We start from the raw sequence: 19,514 nt of genomic DNA, 5'->3' as shown, positions 1-19,514 counted from the left end.
CTAATGAAGGTAACCTAATAAATCAAAGCTTTAATTTTCAGTCAACATGGTCAATGGCTAAAGTCTTGTGAATTTTGATGTATTTGAAAAACACTGGGATGTCATATACATTATTGTTTACACCATATCATTGTTTCCACTTTAACGTTTCCAGGTTCTTTTATGGGATTCGGTTGTTCTATCTGAACAATTTAAGAATTAATCAATTTTCTCAATCACAAATTTAAATTAGAAACATGTACACTATCCCTCTCGTTCCTCGGGAGCGCACGCGCCTTCCAAGGACTGAAGCGCATTCGCTTCTTGCCTTCAGTCACACAAATGTATAAAGGTACTTTATATAAATATATATAACCAACCAAAGTCCTGAAAGCCTGATTCAGGCACGTAAGACTTTATTCAAGGATTCCCTTGCAGTACCTACCACGTTCAGCTCTTCTGTTCTAGACCGTCTTTACAAGCCAGTCGTCAGCAACAGACTGCTTCAAACAACCCGACTGTCTCCGTATATATACACACTTCAGGTCACGTGACCTGCTGAGAACCGAAGGGAACAAAGAAACAGGAAGTCATCACAATGTAACTACCGAGAAACGAAGGGATAATTGATCTTGATTTCAGTTTTGCTTCACCACTATAGAAATGTGCCTAAATTTGTTAAAAATAGTTCCTTCTAGACATCATATGTAAAACCATATGTAGCAGGATAAACAAAATACATGATAACTCTCTTGAAATAGAAGCAGTATTTGGGCTCGGGTCAAAAACATTATAGAGGGCTTCGCAAGCCTATCCCTCTATCAGGTTGTCTTACCCTTGCCCAAATATTGCTTATATTTCAACAGCGTAACCATATATTTCATATATTAAAGATTTTTGATATAGCTGTATCTTCTCATAAAACGAGGGATTATTATAATACAAATACCTGGCTCAAGCTCTGTGGTTCCCTCAGCTGAAGTTGAAGTGCTACAGGTAGCTATAAAAATATCAAATATAGCAATGAATTCATTATCCCAAATTTAAAAACATGTACAATTTAAGGAAAGTTTTTTCCATGAACTACAATGCATTGTATTTCTTATTTATAATTAAACCTCTTTTATCTATAAATTCACTCGAAATTTTACAGATATATAAAACATAAACTTGCAATCCTATAATAAAAACTGTCTGATCTTCCAAATTAGCTGGGGCAGCTATAAACTTGTACCTTCAGTGTCTGTGGCCAATACCCCGGGTAGCACTGCCTGTGCACTAGTACTGCAGATGTTGCTGAGACATGCACTCTCACTACATGCATTATGCACTGAAAATTATCATGCAATTCAAATCTCCATTTTACTCACATAGCATGGGAAATAATATCCATATGCCTTAACAGTTATACAATTCTGGAAAACAGAAAGTAAGTTTGTATGTTGATTTACTTGAAAATAACCTCTTCATGGTCATGCTGTTGATAATGTGCTAATAACTACTAATAATATTTCATTAGTTCAACCTGCTGTACAATTATATTTGAAGATAATTTTTGTCTATGGGCTGATGATTTACTTGATTTTATCAAACTGTACTTAGAGTACATGTAAAATAAAAAGGCAAAGAAAATTATATAATATGCATAATGTTTATACCTGTTCCTGTTGAGACTTAAAGAGTGTCTGTCCCTCCCTCAATCCCATACAGGACTTTTTCTGAGATGATTCCAATTATCTAAATCAATCACCCAAACGCATTTCTTAAAGGCCAATTAATATATCTTTAAACTTTTCATATCATTTTGTGGCAACTGATGTACATCATTAGACTATTTGTAATGTTTCAAATTTGACAGCCAATCAATATTTTGTATGCTACAGGTTAAATGATAACTGTTAAATCAATCGCAAAAAAAAAAACAAAACTTTTTTCCCCCAACACCCCTTCTTTAGAATTTAAAACATACTCTTTTTTCTCAGTCTTTGATGTCCTCAGGTGGAGGGCCTCCACCTGTCTTCATTGCAACTATTTTTCTCTCCACTTCCTTCTTCTTTGTGGAAGACTGGATGTCCTGCCATTTTTTTTAACCTCTTTGGTGGTGCGTCCATTTCCACCAATGGCATTTATGCTGAATAATTTAATTAAAAATATTCAACATAGTTGAAATTATAAATGAACAACATACCTACATATATCACAAATGAATACCCATTATAAGAAATATAGGGCCTAGACATCGATGATGTTTATACCTCTACCCTACCCCACCACCCTGTTTTTCCACAACTCTGCAAATGTAAGTTTAATTGAAACTTAATGTTATGAATATGAGAATAATGACTCGGATATTAAAGGTTTTATTAGATATATTTGCATGTTAATTACAAATCTACTATTGTTGCATACTTTTATAGAATGATTTGTAAACAAAATTTGCAAACCTTGTAGCGATGGCCTCCCATGCCCCAGCCTTATCTGCTGAGGTGAGTGCCGGAGAAAATCTCCCTCTCAAAACATCTTTCCTCTCGGATACAAGATCCACGAGGAGAGATATTTCTCCGGCACTCCAATTCCTTTTCCTAGTACTGTCGCTCATGTTGCGCAATCGTCTGCTACTTTCACTTTTCCCGCACAGCGTACTGCGCATGAGCAGTTGTCGGTTACCAAGGAAGGAAAAATCTTACGATCGATTTTCACTTACGACAATGTGTCGATCTTACGACCACTTTCGTGAATAGCTCGTAACTTAAATCTTAGGATTATCGTAAGTTTAAGTCGTAGTCGTAAACTTACGATTTTTTGTGAATAGATCTCTAGAACTACTAATCAGTTGATGAACGCAGCATTTGTATACGATTTAATATTAAGCTCACTTCTATTTCAATGCTGTGCAAGTTAGGTGCGGATTCTATGCAACTCCACTAATAAATACACATAATGTCGTACATGTGGAAGTTTTCGCAACAATTAAGAAATTTTAGCGATTTTTTCCCTAAAAATCGGTTTTTAATTCTAGCGAGAATTTCTTTTAGCGATTTTATGATGCTTTGAAAGATACATGTAAGATAGTCCAAAATATCTGACGTTTTCCAGGCTTTTTCCGCGATTTTGATATTTTACGTGCCAGGCACGTAAAATGTAAAAAAAAAAAAAAGGAAAAAAAGTAAAACAGCCAGGAAAACGTCAGATATTTCGGACTACATGTAAGAATAACCTCAAATCTCAAATGTGGGAATGAATTGGTAGCGATATTCAATTTTAGAGATCTCAACACCCTTGCAAAAAAATGCCAAAATTGAATACTCACTTAAAGTACTCACTTAAAGAACGAGTGCACATAAGGGCCCCGGTAAAATGTGAAAAAATAAATAATCAAATTAAGCAGAATTTTTCATCTCAGATCATTAATTGATACCTAAACCATAAGATTCAACAAATTTTATCACTGAAATTCATGAATATACAAAGAGCAAAGCCACAATGTGGTAGGGGTTAGCCGACATTCGTGATTTTCTATAGTTAATCGAGGACGGTCATTCATTTCAAAGCTTTTGTGTACTGTCGGTCTAACGTTGTACTAACTTGTGCGAATGACAAAAAGCGCAATATACATTTATAAAACTTGTGTGAAAGTAGGAAATTTGTACAAGATTAGGCTTGCACTTAAAATATTAAAAATGTATGAAAAGTTCAATGTTTTTCCTATAGCAAGCGAAAGCTATTTACCTGTATGACCTATGTTGAACCCACCCGTGGAATAAATTATTTAAAATACCGGTAGTCACGTGAGTTCTACCCATCTGAACATTCCTCAAAGGTGCTCACTGTAAAAGATAGCCATGCACGTTTTTTATCATTACAATGTATATAAGAAATATATTTCTAGAAGCATTTCATATTGTACGGGGCCGACATAAATCGGTTGAGCAAAATCATAACCACCGATGCGAAGATTTAAACTTTCGAGGTACTGGGCGGTCATGACAGCCTCCTCGCCAGCTAGCCTAACATTAGTGTCCCTAACAACCTCGAGCTGCGGCCTCAATGACTAAGACACCTCTCCCGAGATTATTGTGATGTTGGTTGCCGTATCTATAGTCGCTTTTACCCGCTGGCCTCCTATCTGCACGGGAATTCGCCATGCACCTGAACCAAAACCTTGACTACTTGATCTGACGGACGGTATTACCCAAGTCACATTTACATTTGTTTCATAGAACTTAACTCTGGTGTCCGAATCGGACGCACGACGTTTTTACTGTCAGTATGCTTGATACAGGGGTGAGGAGTCACCGATATACGCTTTCGCTTGCTGATCGGACAGCCACGTCGCTAATGACCTGGCTCTTGGGACTCGTAACAGACCATTGGCCTTGAAGTAAGAGGACAACCTCGACTCGTTAACAGATCTTTTGAGGATCGGCACACCGGACTGTAGCCTCTACTACTGCCAACCGAGTCACTGGAGTAATGATACTGCCTTGTGGAGGCTCGGTCCTGTGACTCGGCACGGGTCTTCGCTCCTTCGGCTTTGGAGGACCGTTCCCTCCTAAAGATGTACTCCATAGTCTCATTGCTTTATTTTCTCTCACGTCCTCTGTATTCAGCGAAAAATTCTCGAGACTCGGAATCTAAGTTCCCTCGGTGATGACCTTGAGACCAACTTAGGTCATCTCCGCGATCTTTGGACATTGATCTTACAACTCTCGGACGACGGGCAACAGCTCTGCGACTAAGCTGGTAAGTTTTAACTCTCTTATTCGCTTCTTCCCGAGTTCCCGGGGGATTATTTTTAAACTGCTGCCCCGCCTCGCCATCATTACACACAAAAGCAAAACGAACAATTACGTGTTCCTGGAAAATCTCAGGCGAAGTTTGGCTACCGAAGGCTTTCTGGGCTGTGTTCATAACGCAGTCCCCCGATGTCTCAATAGTCTCGTTCGCCAAATGGCAAATGGAATTTAATTCCAGCTGCGAGGCTGATCTGAGGGAAGTCTTACCGAACAGCTTCTCTATCCGGAGGACTACTTCCCGGAAACTTAACAGCGCGCCTCGCCTTCTGAGGATATCAAAGTATTTCAATGCGGCTCCCTTCAATGTGAAACTTGGGGCGAACAGAGAGTCGGGATCGCTCCACTGGTGATATTCAGCGATAGTGGAAAACTTTGCATAGAACGGACCCCATTCAACATCTCCGTTGTACTTGACTTTAGCTGGAATATTCCGTCTGACACAACTTCTCGTTCCTGGGGGAAATTAAACTCGGCAACTGTGTCAGGTTGGCTGTAGTCATAAGCGTATGACCTTGAACTGAAACAGGCTACCCCCTGTGCTAGGAACGAAGCAGCTATGTTAAGGCTGTCCGGAGGCTTAATATGCATCAAAATATACATTTTATTTTGAGAAATTTTAATTTCAATTTGTAATGCATGTATGAATTTGCAGTCAACTTGTGATTAGAGTGTAATCAGGTATTATAATAATAATGCATTTTTGTGATGTCACATGACTCTGTTGATCACGTGACGGACACTTATAAATTCTTACATATTGCACAAAAATCGCATCGGCACAAGTGCATAACAACATTATTGAGAAAAAATTGTCACAGAAGTTAATTCGCAGTGGTCTTTGGTACATGTAAAGTGCTGGGGCCAAGTCTGAATTTTACCTCTTGAGAAAATATTCCACAAGAAATTCAACTTATCGACATACATTTTCCACTCTTTTTCGCAATTTATACAAAATAGGATAAATAACATACAATTCCCCAGCAAAATTCAATAAGAGGTCATACTTCTCTTATAGATTCAGAAGGAATATCTTAAATTTATCCTTATTAATCACTTGTACCAGTCAAATATATACACGATAAATAAATGCTAACTCTGTACACGGCTGTATAAGTGGGAGCGTTTCACGATCATTCTTTTTTTTTGTTTTTGTTTGAATATATGTATATCGGACAAGTTAAAGGAATAACGATATTAAATCAAATGTTCAACATCATGACAGCACACTTAAGCTTAAAGAACAATCCAGGCACTTGACTCAAACAACAACGCTAAACAAATCTTGACATGTCATGTGAAAAGAATGTAAAAGTTATGACACTTTCCCCGTCATGTCAGGTCAAGTATGCAGTGACCTGACGTCATATCCAAGTAGTTCAGAGAAATTACTAAAGTTGAAACAGTTTGATATTTTATGGATAGCCTTATCCTAGCCGCGGAGCGAGGGACTACCCCCTGGTGCAGCAGACTGCGCTACCAACCTACCATAGTGATCAGAGCCCTGAGCACTCAAGTTAGCGATACTAGGATGCGCCGACGCTAAGGGCGCGGTCGTGGAAGTACCCACTCGGGTGCACTACGCAACATGACCCGGGACCGGTTGGCCCGTGCTGGGAATCGGCTTTCGCTCCTGACGCAAATTACCCCAAAGTAATTGTACTCGGAAGTCCGGAGCATAGACTATCATAGCTAGTAGACGATAAGGAATGACCTTGAGACAATGATACCCCCTATCCCCCCCCCCCCCCCATGGAACAGGTATATAAGCCTCACTACTGGGTGCGGTCACTGGTAATTCCGCAGCCAAGCCTTATCCGGATAGCGAGCTAGGGACTCAAAGACACCCTGGCTACTAGTTACTACTGGCTGACTGACCTTGACTTCCTGCATGGTTGGGGTGACTGTGGCGGAATTGCTTTCATCATCCCCGCCATCATCTGGGTGGGTAGGTCATGTTCATGTGTTCTTTGCACAAGCGAAATATTGTAGACGTGTATCATGATACTTGCTTTATCCTTGCTTGTTTTAGGATGATTTTTTTATCCGCATTAATGCACACCGTTTGCTTGTCTCTCCAGTAAACAAAACGTCATTACGATGTTTTAAAGCATATAATAAAGATTTTAACATAAAAAGACCTTAGCGCAGAGACTGTTTGCTTGTTCAAGCTGAAGTGTTTTTTCCTTGGATTTAAAGATCTTAAAAATGAGTGTTTTTTTCCCAATTTCATAGTGCAATGATGTTCCACAACAACTCCCTAGGTTCATACATGTATAAAATGATCAAGCATGACCTTCTTTATTCCATGTTAATATACCTGGCATTTTTACCTAATAGTACTAAAGAGTTCCAACATGGGGGAGATAACAATTTACATGCATATCAAGGAAATTGGTTGCAGGGGGCTAAAATAACAATAGAAATTTATATGAAGCATCTAAATCAGTTATTCCTATTTAAAAAAAAAATAGATTTAGAATCTTTTTTTTTTCATTTAAATATTTAAGAAATAGGCTATAAATATGATAATAGACCGTTATTTAAAATATGTGAAAATGTTGCGAAGTATGGAATTTCATATGTTGAACATGTAGATATTATTTCCAAGGCTCAATATTTTCAATACGTAGTAGACCTAAGATTACACTTATTTTAATTTATTTTTTTACTTGGTCTTCAGAGAAAATAGCATCTAAAAATGGCTAAAAAACATAATCATTGATTTAGGATCTATAAATAGACCTTTAAAAAATAAAACTCATTTGAATTACGTTTTTCTTCATTAATTGTATAAATAAGACCTTGATTTAAAAAAAAAAAAAAAAAGTTTAAAAATAAACTGAAGGCAGAAGGTCACAATTTGAATTAATCATTTTGTATGAATATCCGTATAATTTAGTGAGATTTTCGACAAATTTGCCCATGATCTGTTACTAAAAATAGATGCGAGGTTCGACATTTTTTTTTTTAAATATTCTGACTTCTACTTTTTGTAGAAAATTTAAGTCACTCAAAAAATCCTATGTTGCAACCTTCCATTTGGACGATTTTTTGAATTTTGCATGGCTTTCTTGGTACATATAAAGACAGAATCCTGAAGTTAAAAAAAAGTTTCTCTCACAGATCACTGGGTATTTGTAAGGAAAAATAATGACTTTGACTGTGGTAACATATACCTAGCATAGTGCATTTAGAAATAGTTCGTAGAAACGGACAATAGCACATGCATATATCTCTTCAAATAAGGCCTGCAACAACAGCGTTTTACACACTTGCCTTAAATATCTAGCCAATTTATGAATCTGAAAAAAGAAAGAAAAAATACTTTGGCTTTAATTAACATGCACTTTTGATCGCTATTTAAAAAGTAAGTGGGTTACTCCTTACCGACACATCTGCTCCCTTGCACGCGTAAAAAATGTTTACAAAATCGAAAGGTAGTTTTGACATTTTCATGTACAATACAACATTACAAAATGCGATACTTCATCCATAATATACATTTGTTTTCCAACTTCTTGTTATTTAAAAACCTTGTACTTAAAACATAAAGTTTTACCACTTTCTTTGAGTTGAACATTCCTTTCGATTTTCACGTCTCGCATGTTGGTCTCATCTAAATCTCGTGGTGAAAGCTGTTCGGATGTTTACGGAATTTGTTAATATTTTACTATGTGTATCTCCCAAATGTTCCGATTAATGCTAATTAGGCTAGGAGGTGTGACAAAGAGTGAAGGATTCTAGTCCTCGAATAAAGAGTGCATACACTGAGGTAAAGTTCTGGTTGATTGCTTTTACTACAGAGAATTCATTATATGCATTCTCATAAATGTTTTTTTTTCTACCAAGATCCAAATGCATTTAAGCAAGATAATTGTAATAAAGTACATAAGCCAGTATAGAAACAAATAAAAAAATTAAATAAATCATGGTGTTTATACAGGCGAAAATTGTAAAACAGTATAAGGGTGCCAACCGATGAATGTGAACCAGGACATCAAAAATGCTGGAAATGAGCGTCAACAGTCTAATGATCTGAGCTATACTGTCTATGTAAACATCTGGAATAAATTTGAACCAGCATGATCAAAACAGGTTTCCGCATTTTTAAAAATTTCTCGTGAATTTCATCCCCAGGGCCTAGGTGCCCCTAAAAAATTGTCTTTAAAACGGTCCATAGGTCAAAATTTCTCAAAATATCATAATTTTTGAAGGGTGGACTAATTTAAAAATCGGAAAATCTAATTTTAGGTCAAAACGCAAATTTGAAAAATTAAGAATATATAGTTACTGTAAAAATACGGTAGAAAATGACAAATGAACATTGATTTTCGAATACTTTTCGAGAAATCGTGCTCACCTGTGGGTCATTTTTTTTTTAAATCCCGAATGCATCCTTTATGTATCATTGCAGCAATTCATAAATATTGGACATTAATCCTAACCGGATGTTATAAGTACACATAGTACAGCACAATTGAAGATCGATCGACATGTAATTGTGCCCTATATGTTGTGTACATATATTTGTCCATTTATTTAAGAAAATACCATTTAAGTTTAAACATTTATCATTGATTTTTCACGGGGAAACAAAATAGTTTCCTTAATACCAAATTTGGAAAAAAAAAGTTGCTTTTAAAGCTATGCTATGATAACTTTTTTTTATTTATTTTAGATGATTCTAATGGCTACACAGCTAGGTTTTTGGGATTTTATGTTTATATATCTAACACAACGGACATTGGATATGGTCATCTATGTTTCCACGACACAATCTACAACAAAACCACAATACCCGCTGTTAAAAACATTACCTGCCCTGTACATGGACAGTATGTCATATATTTCAACGAACGACCACAGGAATCACCAAATGCTGATCAATTTTCAAAGACTGCACATAATGAATTATGTGAAGTGGAGGTATATGGTATGTTTTAAACCAAATTTGAGTGCTGGGGACATTTGTATTTGTTCCAATAAAAGGCTGGATCTCTATCTTGAGAGATAAATATCTGAAAATAAATAATAATTTTATAGAAAAAACTGATCTCAAGAAATACCAGTCCAGTAGAGACAAATAAATGTGAAAATGTTGATAAACAGTTGGATGTCAAAGATAAAAGAAAATAATTTAATTTTGTTTGTATTCTAGCCTCTGATTGGTTAATATCCAAAAAGGAACACAAATTATTTCTGTATAACCTGGTTTAGTATGGGGACACACCCCCCTGACAACCAGCTGAATCATCTGTATCCATACAATCCTCTCATTTCCAGTCCTCGGGATTCATGGAAAATTCCAGATTTAATAAATGTACCTTTAACTTAACAATAATTCGATCTTACCACATGTAAACAAACAACAAGACTGCCGCTAGGTCTATGCATCAGTTTTTACCTCCCCTCGCTTCCCATCACTTCCGTTACTACGGTTGTATTATTGAGCGGCAAATTTGAACTAATAAAAAGCAACGAAATTTTACACCCTTAGTTATTTAATGATTTTAAAATTAAATTATAAGGAATGGCTCTAATTCTTGGCCAAATTATTCGAGTATAACCTGGTTTGGGTCAGTTTACGCTGTTTTATAATCCGCTTCGCGGATTATAAAGCGTAAACTGACCCAAACCAGGTTATACTCGAATAATTTGGCCAAGAATTAGAGTCATTCCTAAAGTAACTTAAAATTATCTTAAATCAAATTCTTCACGTTCTTTTGAAATATTTTTTGGGATAATTTTCTAATTTTGGATATAAACCCTTAGACAAGAATTTTACATATACAAAATTAAATACAAGTGCTCTTATTTCTAATTAATGTATTTTTATTTAATTTATTCATAGCCTCCTGATATAGGGAAAGTTTCGTCATGTTTCATAATGTCTCATTTATTGTTTTTAACATGATTAAATAATTTCTAACTCTCTAACTGGCTGCTATCCAACATTGTAGAAAGAAAAACAAAAGTAAGTTATGATCAATTAAGTGCACGTGGCCTTCCGGGTTAATGTTGGATTTTTTTCTGCGAGACTAAAAATAAATTGAGAACATGTAAATTTATGTAATAAGATCTGAAAAGTTATTTCACCTTCCTCACATATACTTAGGTGAACATAATATCCAGACACAGACAATTGGGGAGGGGAACATTGCCCCTTCCCCCACTTATTTTCTTAAAAATTTTTACTATTAATTTAGGTTTTGGATGTCCATTAAAGTTTGATTTCCCCCTCCGCCGATTTTTTAATACAGTATAGAAAAAAATCTTACAACACTGTACATTAATGGATATAAAGCAACCCCCCCCCCTCCCCCCAGGTCGAAATTTTCCTTTTTTTTGGGGGGGGGCATCTTCAAAGATTTTTTTTTTTCAATTCCAACTTTTTTCAACATCAATGCATCGTGCCTGACATAGAGCGTTTTCTAACTCCCCCCCCCCCCCAAAAAAAAAAAAAAAAAAGAGAAAAAGAATAGATTCAGAAATTCAAAATTAAGGTATTCAATGTATAACAACCATATTCTCTACCTAATAAATGAATGGTCCCGATATTTTTAATCATGGTAGCATTTTGAAGGTGTTATCATATAGAAATACTCCCCCATAGGAAATTCAAATTTTCATTATTGTCCAATTAATTGCACCTTGAATTTTACATTGAAGTCTATGGGCAGCGCATTGTGTTATTAAGATATTGTAAAAAGTAATTTAAACTTCATACAAATCTTTTGGTGAAAATATGCACGAACTCTCTCATTTATTAAAATACGAAATGAAATGAATCTTTTACCACTGTATTTTGACAAAATTAATATTTTTCCTTCATTTCACCAAGGGCAGATAACCATAAAAAAAAAAAAAATAAAAATAAAAAAATAAAGGTGACAAATGGCCAGCTTTTTATATGTTATCAATTATGTGAATTTGGTTCATTTTACTCTCATCGTTATCTAGCAATCAATATTTAACTAGTTTAAAATGAAATAATCCTTTCGTTATACATCTCAATGCCATTTATTGTGTTCATTTTAACCCCGTATCTTTATCTTTCACTGCGTTTGGGTGACTTTAACAAATGTAAAAAAGAAAGACGGCAGGGTTTACTTAGAGCGTTCTTATCATTTATTAATTCAATCAATTAACGAAGCAATTATCTCTCTTATTTAGGTCATCTGAGTCACTCAGGTGACCTATTGCTATCTATTTTCATCAGTCGGCGTGCGTTGTGCTTCGTCCGTCCTGCGGCGTCCATCTGGAACTGCTTAACTAATTTCTGCCATTTTTGGCATCTATGAGTAAAAAAGAACAAAAATTATGAACTAAATGGTCCTTATTCCCCTGGGGCCTTAAGGGTGGGGCTAAAACCATGAATATTAGTGTTACATTTGAAAATCTTTACTCCTGGACATCAGGCATTCAAATTGTTGGATTATTGTACATGTAAAAGCATTACGTCCTATACCAGAATTGTGAATTTCATGCCCCAGGGTCAGGGGTTCTGGAGTAAGGGTTGGGCTCTAATGAACATATATAGTAAAAATCCATGAATGCCTGAAAAATCTTCTTCTCTCCCCTGTATATAAAGTAGGTAAACTAGGTGCATTGTTATGATAATAAAGGGTGCGTCTTCCAAAATTGTGGATTTTTTTTGTCCACGGTGTCAGGGGTCTGCAGGAGGAGGGGGGTTCTAATGATTATACATTGACAGTGCAATATTTTTTTGAAAATCTCCTCTGCTCCTGGGTATTAAACAAACTAAGTAAGTGCATAGTTATTATGAGCAATGATGTCTCTTCCAAATTTGTGAATTTTATGGCTTCTATGTCAGGAGTTTTGGTGTAAAATGGGGCTCCATTCATTATATAGTGAAAATGCATTTATTCTTAAAAAATCTTCTCTGCTCTTGGTATTACATGAATGTAAAAAAAACTAAGTTCGTGGTTATGATAAGCAAGGGTTCCTCTTCCATAATTGTGAATTTCTTGGACTCTTATTTAGGGATCTGGTTGAAGGGAGGGGGCTCTATTGATTATATAGTGAAACTGCATTAATTCTTAGAAAATATTCTTCTCTGCTCTTGAGTATTATGTAAACAAACTAAGTGCATGGTTATGATTAGCAAGTATGCCTACTTTAAATTGGTGAAATTCACGGTCTCTGGGTCGGGTATTCTGATGAAAGGAATTGGTTCTATTGCTTATATAGTGAAAATAGATAATTTCTTTGGTTTTTTCTGCTCCTGGTTATAAAGCAAAGAAACTAAGTTTATAGTATTGATGAGCAAGGGTGCTTCTTCAAGTTTCATGGCTCCTCGTCAAACATTCTACTGTAAGGTTGGGACTCTATTGAAAATAAAGTAAACATGCGACAATTTTATTTAAAAAAGACATGTCTGCTCCTGGGCCTGAGCAAAGAAACAAAGTGCATAGTTATGATGAGCAAAGGTGCTTCTTCCAGAAAATTTAAAATTTGTGGACAAAGGGTCAAGGGTTCTGGTGTTTTTTTGTTTGTTTTTTTTTTTTTGGGGGGGGGGGGGGCTAAAGAGAATATTGTGAAAATGTGTTAATACTTGTATTCTTTGAAAACTAAGTACTTATTTATGGTGAGGAAGAGTACCTCTTCCAAATTTATTAATTTCAAAACTCTGTGTCATGGGTTCTTGTGTTAGGGTGAGGCTTTGCTGAATCTACAGTGAAAATGCCTTATTCCTCTGTAAATTTTCTCTGCTACTGGACATCTTGGAGGCAGAGTAAAGGTTTAACTAAGCCAGGGTATTTTTTTTTTACCAGATTTTGATATTTTGGACCATTTGGTCAAGTTTTCTGCATGGTGCTGGTCAGGGCCCAATTAATTTGTATTGTACAGAGAGAAAATATCCCCCTCCGACATTAACCTTTGATAATTAATCACTATATATATTGTATTTGAAAGAATAATAGAAGAAAACTCTAGTAGAACTTTTATTGTATAATACAAAAAGGACCTTCGTAGTTTTATTGATCAGGTAGACTTGTAAATAATAAATGAATAAAAAAAGAGACAGAAATAACTCATCTTATTGAATGTTCTGCAAAGACCAGAGAAGGCTAATGTGAGAAGTAAAAATATGGGTTAAATATGGAATTGAAAAACTATTGTTTTGTTAATAGTCTGCTTGGTGATAGTGATAAATGGGGGGAAGTACAACTTATAAATACAAAACTAAATGTTTCCTTGATCCTAATCATCCCAATACTCTTGATTTTTGGTAACAACGCTTAATCTATCAGTTGATTTTATACTTGTATGGATCCTCTAATCTGTTATCTTATACTCAGGTAACTAAGGCCATTGTGTTTCTTATTTTGAGTCAAAACGATGATTTGGCAACCTTCAAGGTAAATTATCCACCTCACCTTTCGAGCTTGGTGAATATTGTATTCCTCAAGCAGCTATGATGAGGCTGAACAAATGCTTTAAATGCCTTTAGTATGCTTCTTTATTTTGAGCAAGGCTTTGATCTCAATTTTTAAACTATGTATATAAGTACAGACAAATCGCGAAGAGACATAGAAGTGATTATAATATTGCATGAGTGTGAAGTGATATGACATTGGTGATTACGTTTTGGACACTAATAAATTTCCTACATATTGCACACAGACACAGGTAATACATTTAAATATTGTGGACATTTTGTGGGATTAATTATTTAATCGAATCCTATTGTTTAAGTAAATTGCTGGGAGCAAGTCTGTGTTTTACTTGTAGGGCAAATATTTCAACTTTCCCCCCATGCACATATTTCCTACTCCAAATCGCAATAAATACGGTGAAAACATATAATTCCCCAACAATATTAATTTAAAAACAATTTTCGTGTAGATTCATGTAATGTTCTTGTAATTACCGAATTAAATAGTAAAAACAAAAGTACACAGCACACGTTTTATCTAGCACCTAGACAGGAAGTGACAAAAATCTAAAACACAAAACCAAAAAGTAAAGATAATAAATTTCCGGATATTGCATCACATTTTTTTAAAAAGGAAAATTTAAACATTTAAGTACATAGATTTGGCTAATTTTACTGTCTTTATGTTCAACAATACCTGACATAGAAGTAGCTCATTTGAGATTCACATACTGAATGACTAGAATATTCATGACTAGAATTAAGCATACTTTGCTAAACCAAATAAAGTCAAATATATTGAATTATTTCACACACAAACACATCCAAATATTAATTTAAGACAGCACATAGTTCTTCAAGTATCCGGGCATTTTTACCGAACGTGAAGGCCTTTTGTGAACGGTCGGGACGGAAGGTAATGGACTTTGTTGAACTGTCGGGGTTTGGATTTCTGGCTTCTCCTGACGGACATTCGATACGTAAAGAATTTCAATTTCCTCAAGCCCCTCCTCACGCTCTTCTAAATCTTTTAGAAAATCCTGATCGATATCAACTTTCTTGAAGTGGGACGAGTTTCGTGTTACCCTGCGGCCTTCTCCTTCTGCCGTGATCTGAGTTCAATGTTTCTGTGTTACTACATAAGGTGTAGTGTTGAATGGAGTCAAAAGTTGTTTGTTTTCCTTTGGAACCTTTATTAGAAATGTGTCACCTTCTTCCAACAAGGATTCTCTTGCTTTGTTCTTTGAATCTGCATAGTATTTCATTTTCTCCTCGGCTTGTCTATCATTATTGTATACATCAGTTCGCTTGTCCTTCCTTTCAACCATTTCAGGTAGTTTTGTCTTCGTTTTACGGCCCAGTAGTCCTTCTGCTGGAGACTGAACTGTTGTACTATGGGGTGTTACCCGATAATTTCTAAGGAATGTAAACATCTTCTGTTTCCAGTTTTTGCATTCTATATTTGCTGTTTTAATAGCTTTCCCAAGAGTGCGCATGAATCTTTCAGCCTCACCGTTCCGTTCGCCTTCGGCCATAATGGCGTGATTTTCCTGTGCTTGAAGCGAAGGTATTCTGAGAACCTGCTGAACTCCTGACTTTGAAATGGCGGGCCAATGTCTGTCTTGAGCTCTTCCGGTATTCCAAATAGCGAGAAGACCGTGCCCATTACTGGTATTACAGACTTCGCTGAAGAAGATCTTAGTATCTCAACCACTGGGTATCTGGAATGGTCATCAATCATGACTAGTACATACTCTCCTGTCGGAAACGGACCACAAAAATCAGCCGATACCCGAGACCATGGTGATTTTGGTATTTCTGTCATTTGAAGCGGTTCCTGATGGTTTATGGGAGTGGAAGCTAAACAGGGTACGCACTTTTTATAGACATCTTCGACTTGTTGGTTAATTCCAGGAAACCAGACTTTGTCACATAGAAGCTGCTTGGTTTTTACCAGTCCTTAGTGTCCTTCATGTGCTATTGCTACTTCGTCCTGTTGAAGGGTGAGTGGTATAACAACTCTGTTCTCAAATAGTAGTATGCTGCCATGTTCTGTTGGTGCAATAGTCAATTTGTCACGAATGCGAAAATACTGTTGAACTCTAGCATCTTTTGAAGTTGACTTCCACTCTCCTTTCAGCATTCTTGATATTACTTCTTGAATGATAGGTTTTTGTTGGTTGCATCAGTAATCTGGGTAAGTGATAGTGCTTTTGGCTTTGCTGAAGATAGAACAAAATTCAAGTATTCCTCTGCTATCTTGGAGTGTCGAAATGTGCTTTCCGATTTCAGAGGGTTCCTGGAGATTTAATCGGCTGGAGTTCCTTTCCCGGGACGTATTCAACTGTAAAATCGTATGCCTGTAATCGTAACCTTCACCTTTCGATCCTGGCTGGGGATTTGCTTCATGGATTATTGAAGATATCTCCAAGGGCCTGTGGGGTAAGTAAGAATTCAGCACCAAAGAAGTAGAGATGAAAGTGTTCAATTCCCCACACTATGGCTAGCGCCTCCTTTTCCGTCTGGGAGTATCATGTTTCCACATCCGAGAGAGCTTTGCTTGCATAGGATATGATCCTTCCCTCTTGAGTGAGTACTGCTCCGAGTCCCACTGGACTCGCATCAACCAGTAACTTGGTTTTCTTTGAAGGATCGAAGTAAGCCATAACATCAGTACTAGTTAGTTTACCCTCAGTTCGTCAAACGCCGATTGTTCTTCTTTGCCCCAATGCCAAGTAGTTTTCTGGTGAGAGAGAACACGTAACGGAGCCACAATCGTTGCAAAATTTGGTATGAAGCGAGAAACATAGTTTGCTAATCCCAGAAGACTACGACGTTCACCTGCATTTTGCGGAGCTGCAGCTGACGTAATGGCATTTATCTTCTATGGGTCTGCTGACATCCCTTCTGCACTAAAATGGTATCCAAAGAATTATACAGAGTTTTTGTTAAATTCACACTTTGATTTGTTGTTATGTTTTTCTCACGTAACCTCTGTAGTACCTTCTTGAGTCTTTGATCATGCTCCTCCTGTGTTTTTGCGAACACAATTATATCATCACTGATATTTCAAGTGCCTTCTAGTCCTTCCAAACAGTCTCTGCTTATACCAGGGTTGTTCGGAAAGTTCGTGGACTAGCGCCATAAAATTAAAACCGCTTAAGATACATCAATGAATTTTTTAACGTTCAATTAACATCATCTTTTTTATTTATATGATAAATTATGCATCATTAGTTTTATTTTTTAATAAATTGTTGATGTTTTTGAAAGCAATGGTATGTCCACGCGGCGCAACCTCGAAGATTACGTTTTTTTCTACCTAAGTGTAACTTAGAAAAACTTTTTTGGATATGAGCATTTGTCATTCAAAAATCCCGTCAATTCACTCATGTGGTATTACACAATTGTACCGTAAAATTGTCAATTTTTACCCCATTTTGTAAGTTCTATGAAATTTTATCCTAATGTTAACGTAAGTCGCGGGTTTGCTGACGTCGTTAAAACTGTGTACGCAATTTATATGATTTGGGCGATTTTCTTGTGCACATTTGATTATGACGTCACAATGAAAAAGAAATCTGCGTTGATTTTTGTTTTATTAAATTCTTCAGTATATCGTTATTTAGCTATAACTTTTCTTGGAATTGGCAGTTTAGTGTTATATTATTTAATCAACAACTTACCACAAATAATGGAGGCTTTTTACGATTTTTATAGTCGATACAATACTTAGATACAACTTTTTGTTGGAATTAGTAATTTAGTGAAGAAGGCTTATTACGATTCGAATGAACGACACTGGAAATATTAAAAAACGTTGAATTATATTTGTCATCAATCGCATCTTCTCGGGCCTTTCCTGCAAGCTTGGAAAAACAAGTGGTTGTTTTTCGGCTTGTCGGAAAGGCCCGAGAAATTGCGATTTGTTTTCACTTGGTATCGCGAAACGATATGGGCACAATGTTCAACTGACCTTTTTTCCTTTGATCGTATTTGAATTAACAGTTTGTTTTATCAATAAAGAAGCCATTATTTAAAAAGAAAAATCGCAAATACACATGTTACATCAAAAGATCAAACTTTATTTTTAAAAAGGATATTTTTAAAATATATAGATCTACAAGTTTATCATAAATTAAATACTGCTAACGCACGATGAAACATAAAGGCATATTTTTAGCGACACTGGCCTCCTGTTAGGGGACAAGTATTTGATTCTGAGGGAGAGGGGGTGGCAAATTTTACCGAGTCAGATTATTTATTTTCATGTCGGTGAAGAACATATTATTTATTCCCCCCCCCCCTCCCAAAAAAAAGGACATATTATTTATTTCATCTTCACTGAAAAAAGTCTGACAAGCAAAAAAAAAAAAAGGAAAACATCAAAGTTGAAAACTCCCATGGGGGGGGGGGGATGCTAGAACTAGTCATGGACATATTTTTTATTTTCTTGCCCAGTCGAGGAAAGATTATTTATTTTCAACATTTTCGAGGACAGATTATTTCCAAAATCTGTACCCCCTCCCCCCCCCCCCCCCGAATAAAATGATCGCGTCCCCTAAGCAACAGCTTGCAATGCTGTTACCTACAGATTTTATTCGTTACTTTGCTTTCCATGTCTAACAAGTAGAATTAATGTTCTAAAAAAACTGGCTTTTGTTTACAGACAAAATTAATTTTTAAATTCTCGTCCCATTTACCCCTCTGAAAATGTGGTGTGTAAAAATAAATATTTTGTTTAAATATATACTGAAAATATATTGTATTTAGCCGGGACGATATTTGGCAGAAATTCGTAGATTTAAGCGCCTTGCTGAATAGTCTGAATAAAAACATTTTATGTACTTGAATTAGAGAGATACCGTTTTCCGCCAGCACGCTGGAAAAGAAAAATACACAGCCAAATGTAAGGATACGTCTTATCTGGAAAAAAAAAAAAAACAGAAAAGAAACGGTAAGAAAACAACATATAAATTGGAAGAAAGAAACTAAAGGATTGATTGTTGTTTTACATCCCTTGCGAGAATTTTCACACATATATATAACACGTACAAAAAGCCTAATCTGAAGAGACATGCATGTCTAATAATCATTTCATTGATATTGAATTATTATGATACGATTCACGGGTCACTTGAAAGCAGATAGACGTGAATTTCTTTTTTATAAAAAATATTTCATCTTATTTTTCTGCACTGAATACCGGATAGATATTCACGACGTCAAGCATGACGTCGCGATATTTTATGACGTCGTTCTTAAAAATGTTACATTTTGCGATATAAAAGCAATTATCCACATTTAAAGTACCCGAAAACTAACCCGAAGACATATTA

General features: G+C 35.9%; 1 protein-coding gene across 1 annotated transcript in view; it reads left to right on the top strand.

Moving 5' to 3' along the window:
• LOC133203153 (uncharacterized) overlaps positions 1-9,719 on the top strand; it is a 21,798-nt gene extending 12,079 nt beyond the window's left edge. Inside the window, exon 3 of the mRNA XM_061338997.1 lies at positions 9,454-9,719. Coding sequence (XP_061194981.1) covers positions 9,454-9,719 — 266 coding nt within the window. The remainder of the gene's footprint in view (positions 1-9,453) is intronic.
• Positions 9,720-19,514: the final 9,795 nt, after the last annotated feature.

The sequence above is a fragment of the Saccostrea echinata genome, unplaced genomic scaffold (genome assembly GCF_033153115.1).
Source record: "Saccostrea echinata isolate AGI-Se365-2 ecotype Australia unplaced genomic scaffold, CSIRO_AGI_Sech_v1 ptg000048l, whole genome shotgun sequence".
NCBI classification, from domain to species: Eukaryota; Metazoa; Mollusca; class Bivalvia; order Ostreida; family Ostreidae; genus Saccostrea; species Saccostrea echinata.
Note: the sequence above shows the minus strand (reverse complement) of the source record. Positions and strands in the feature narration are given on the sequence as shown.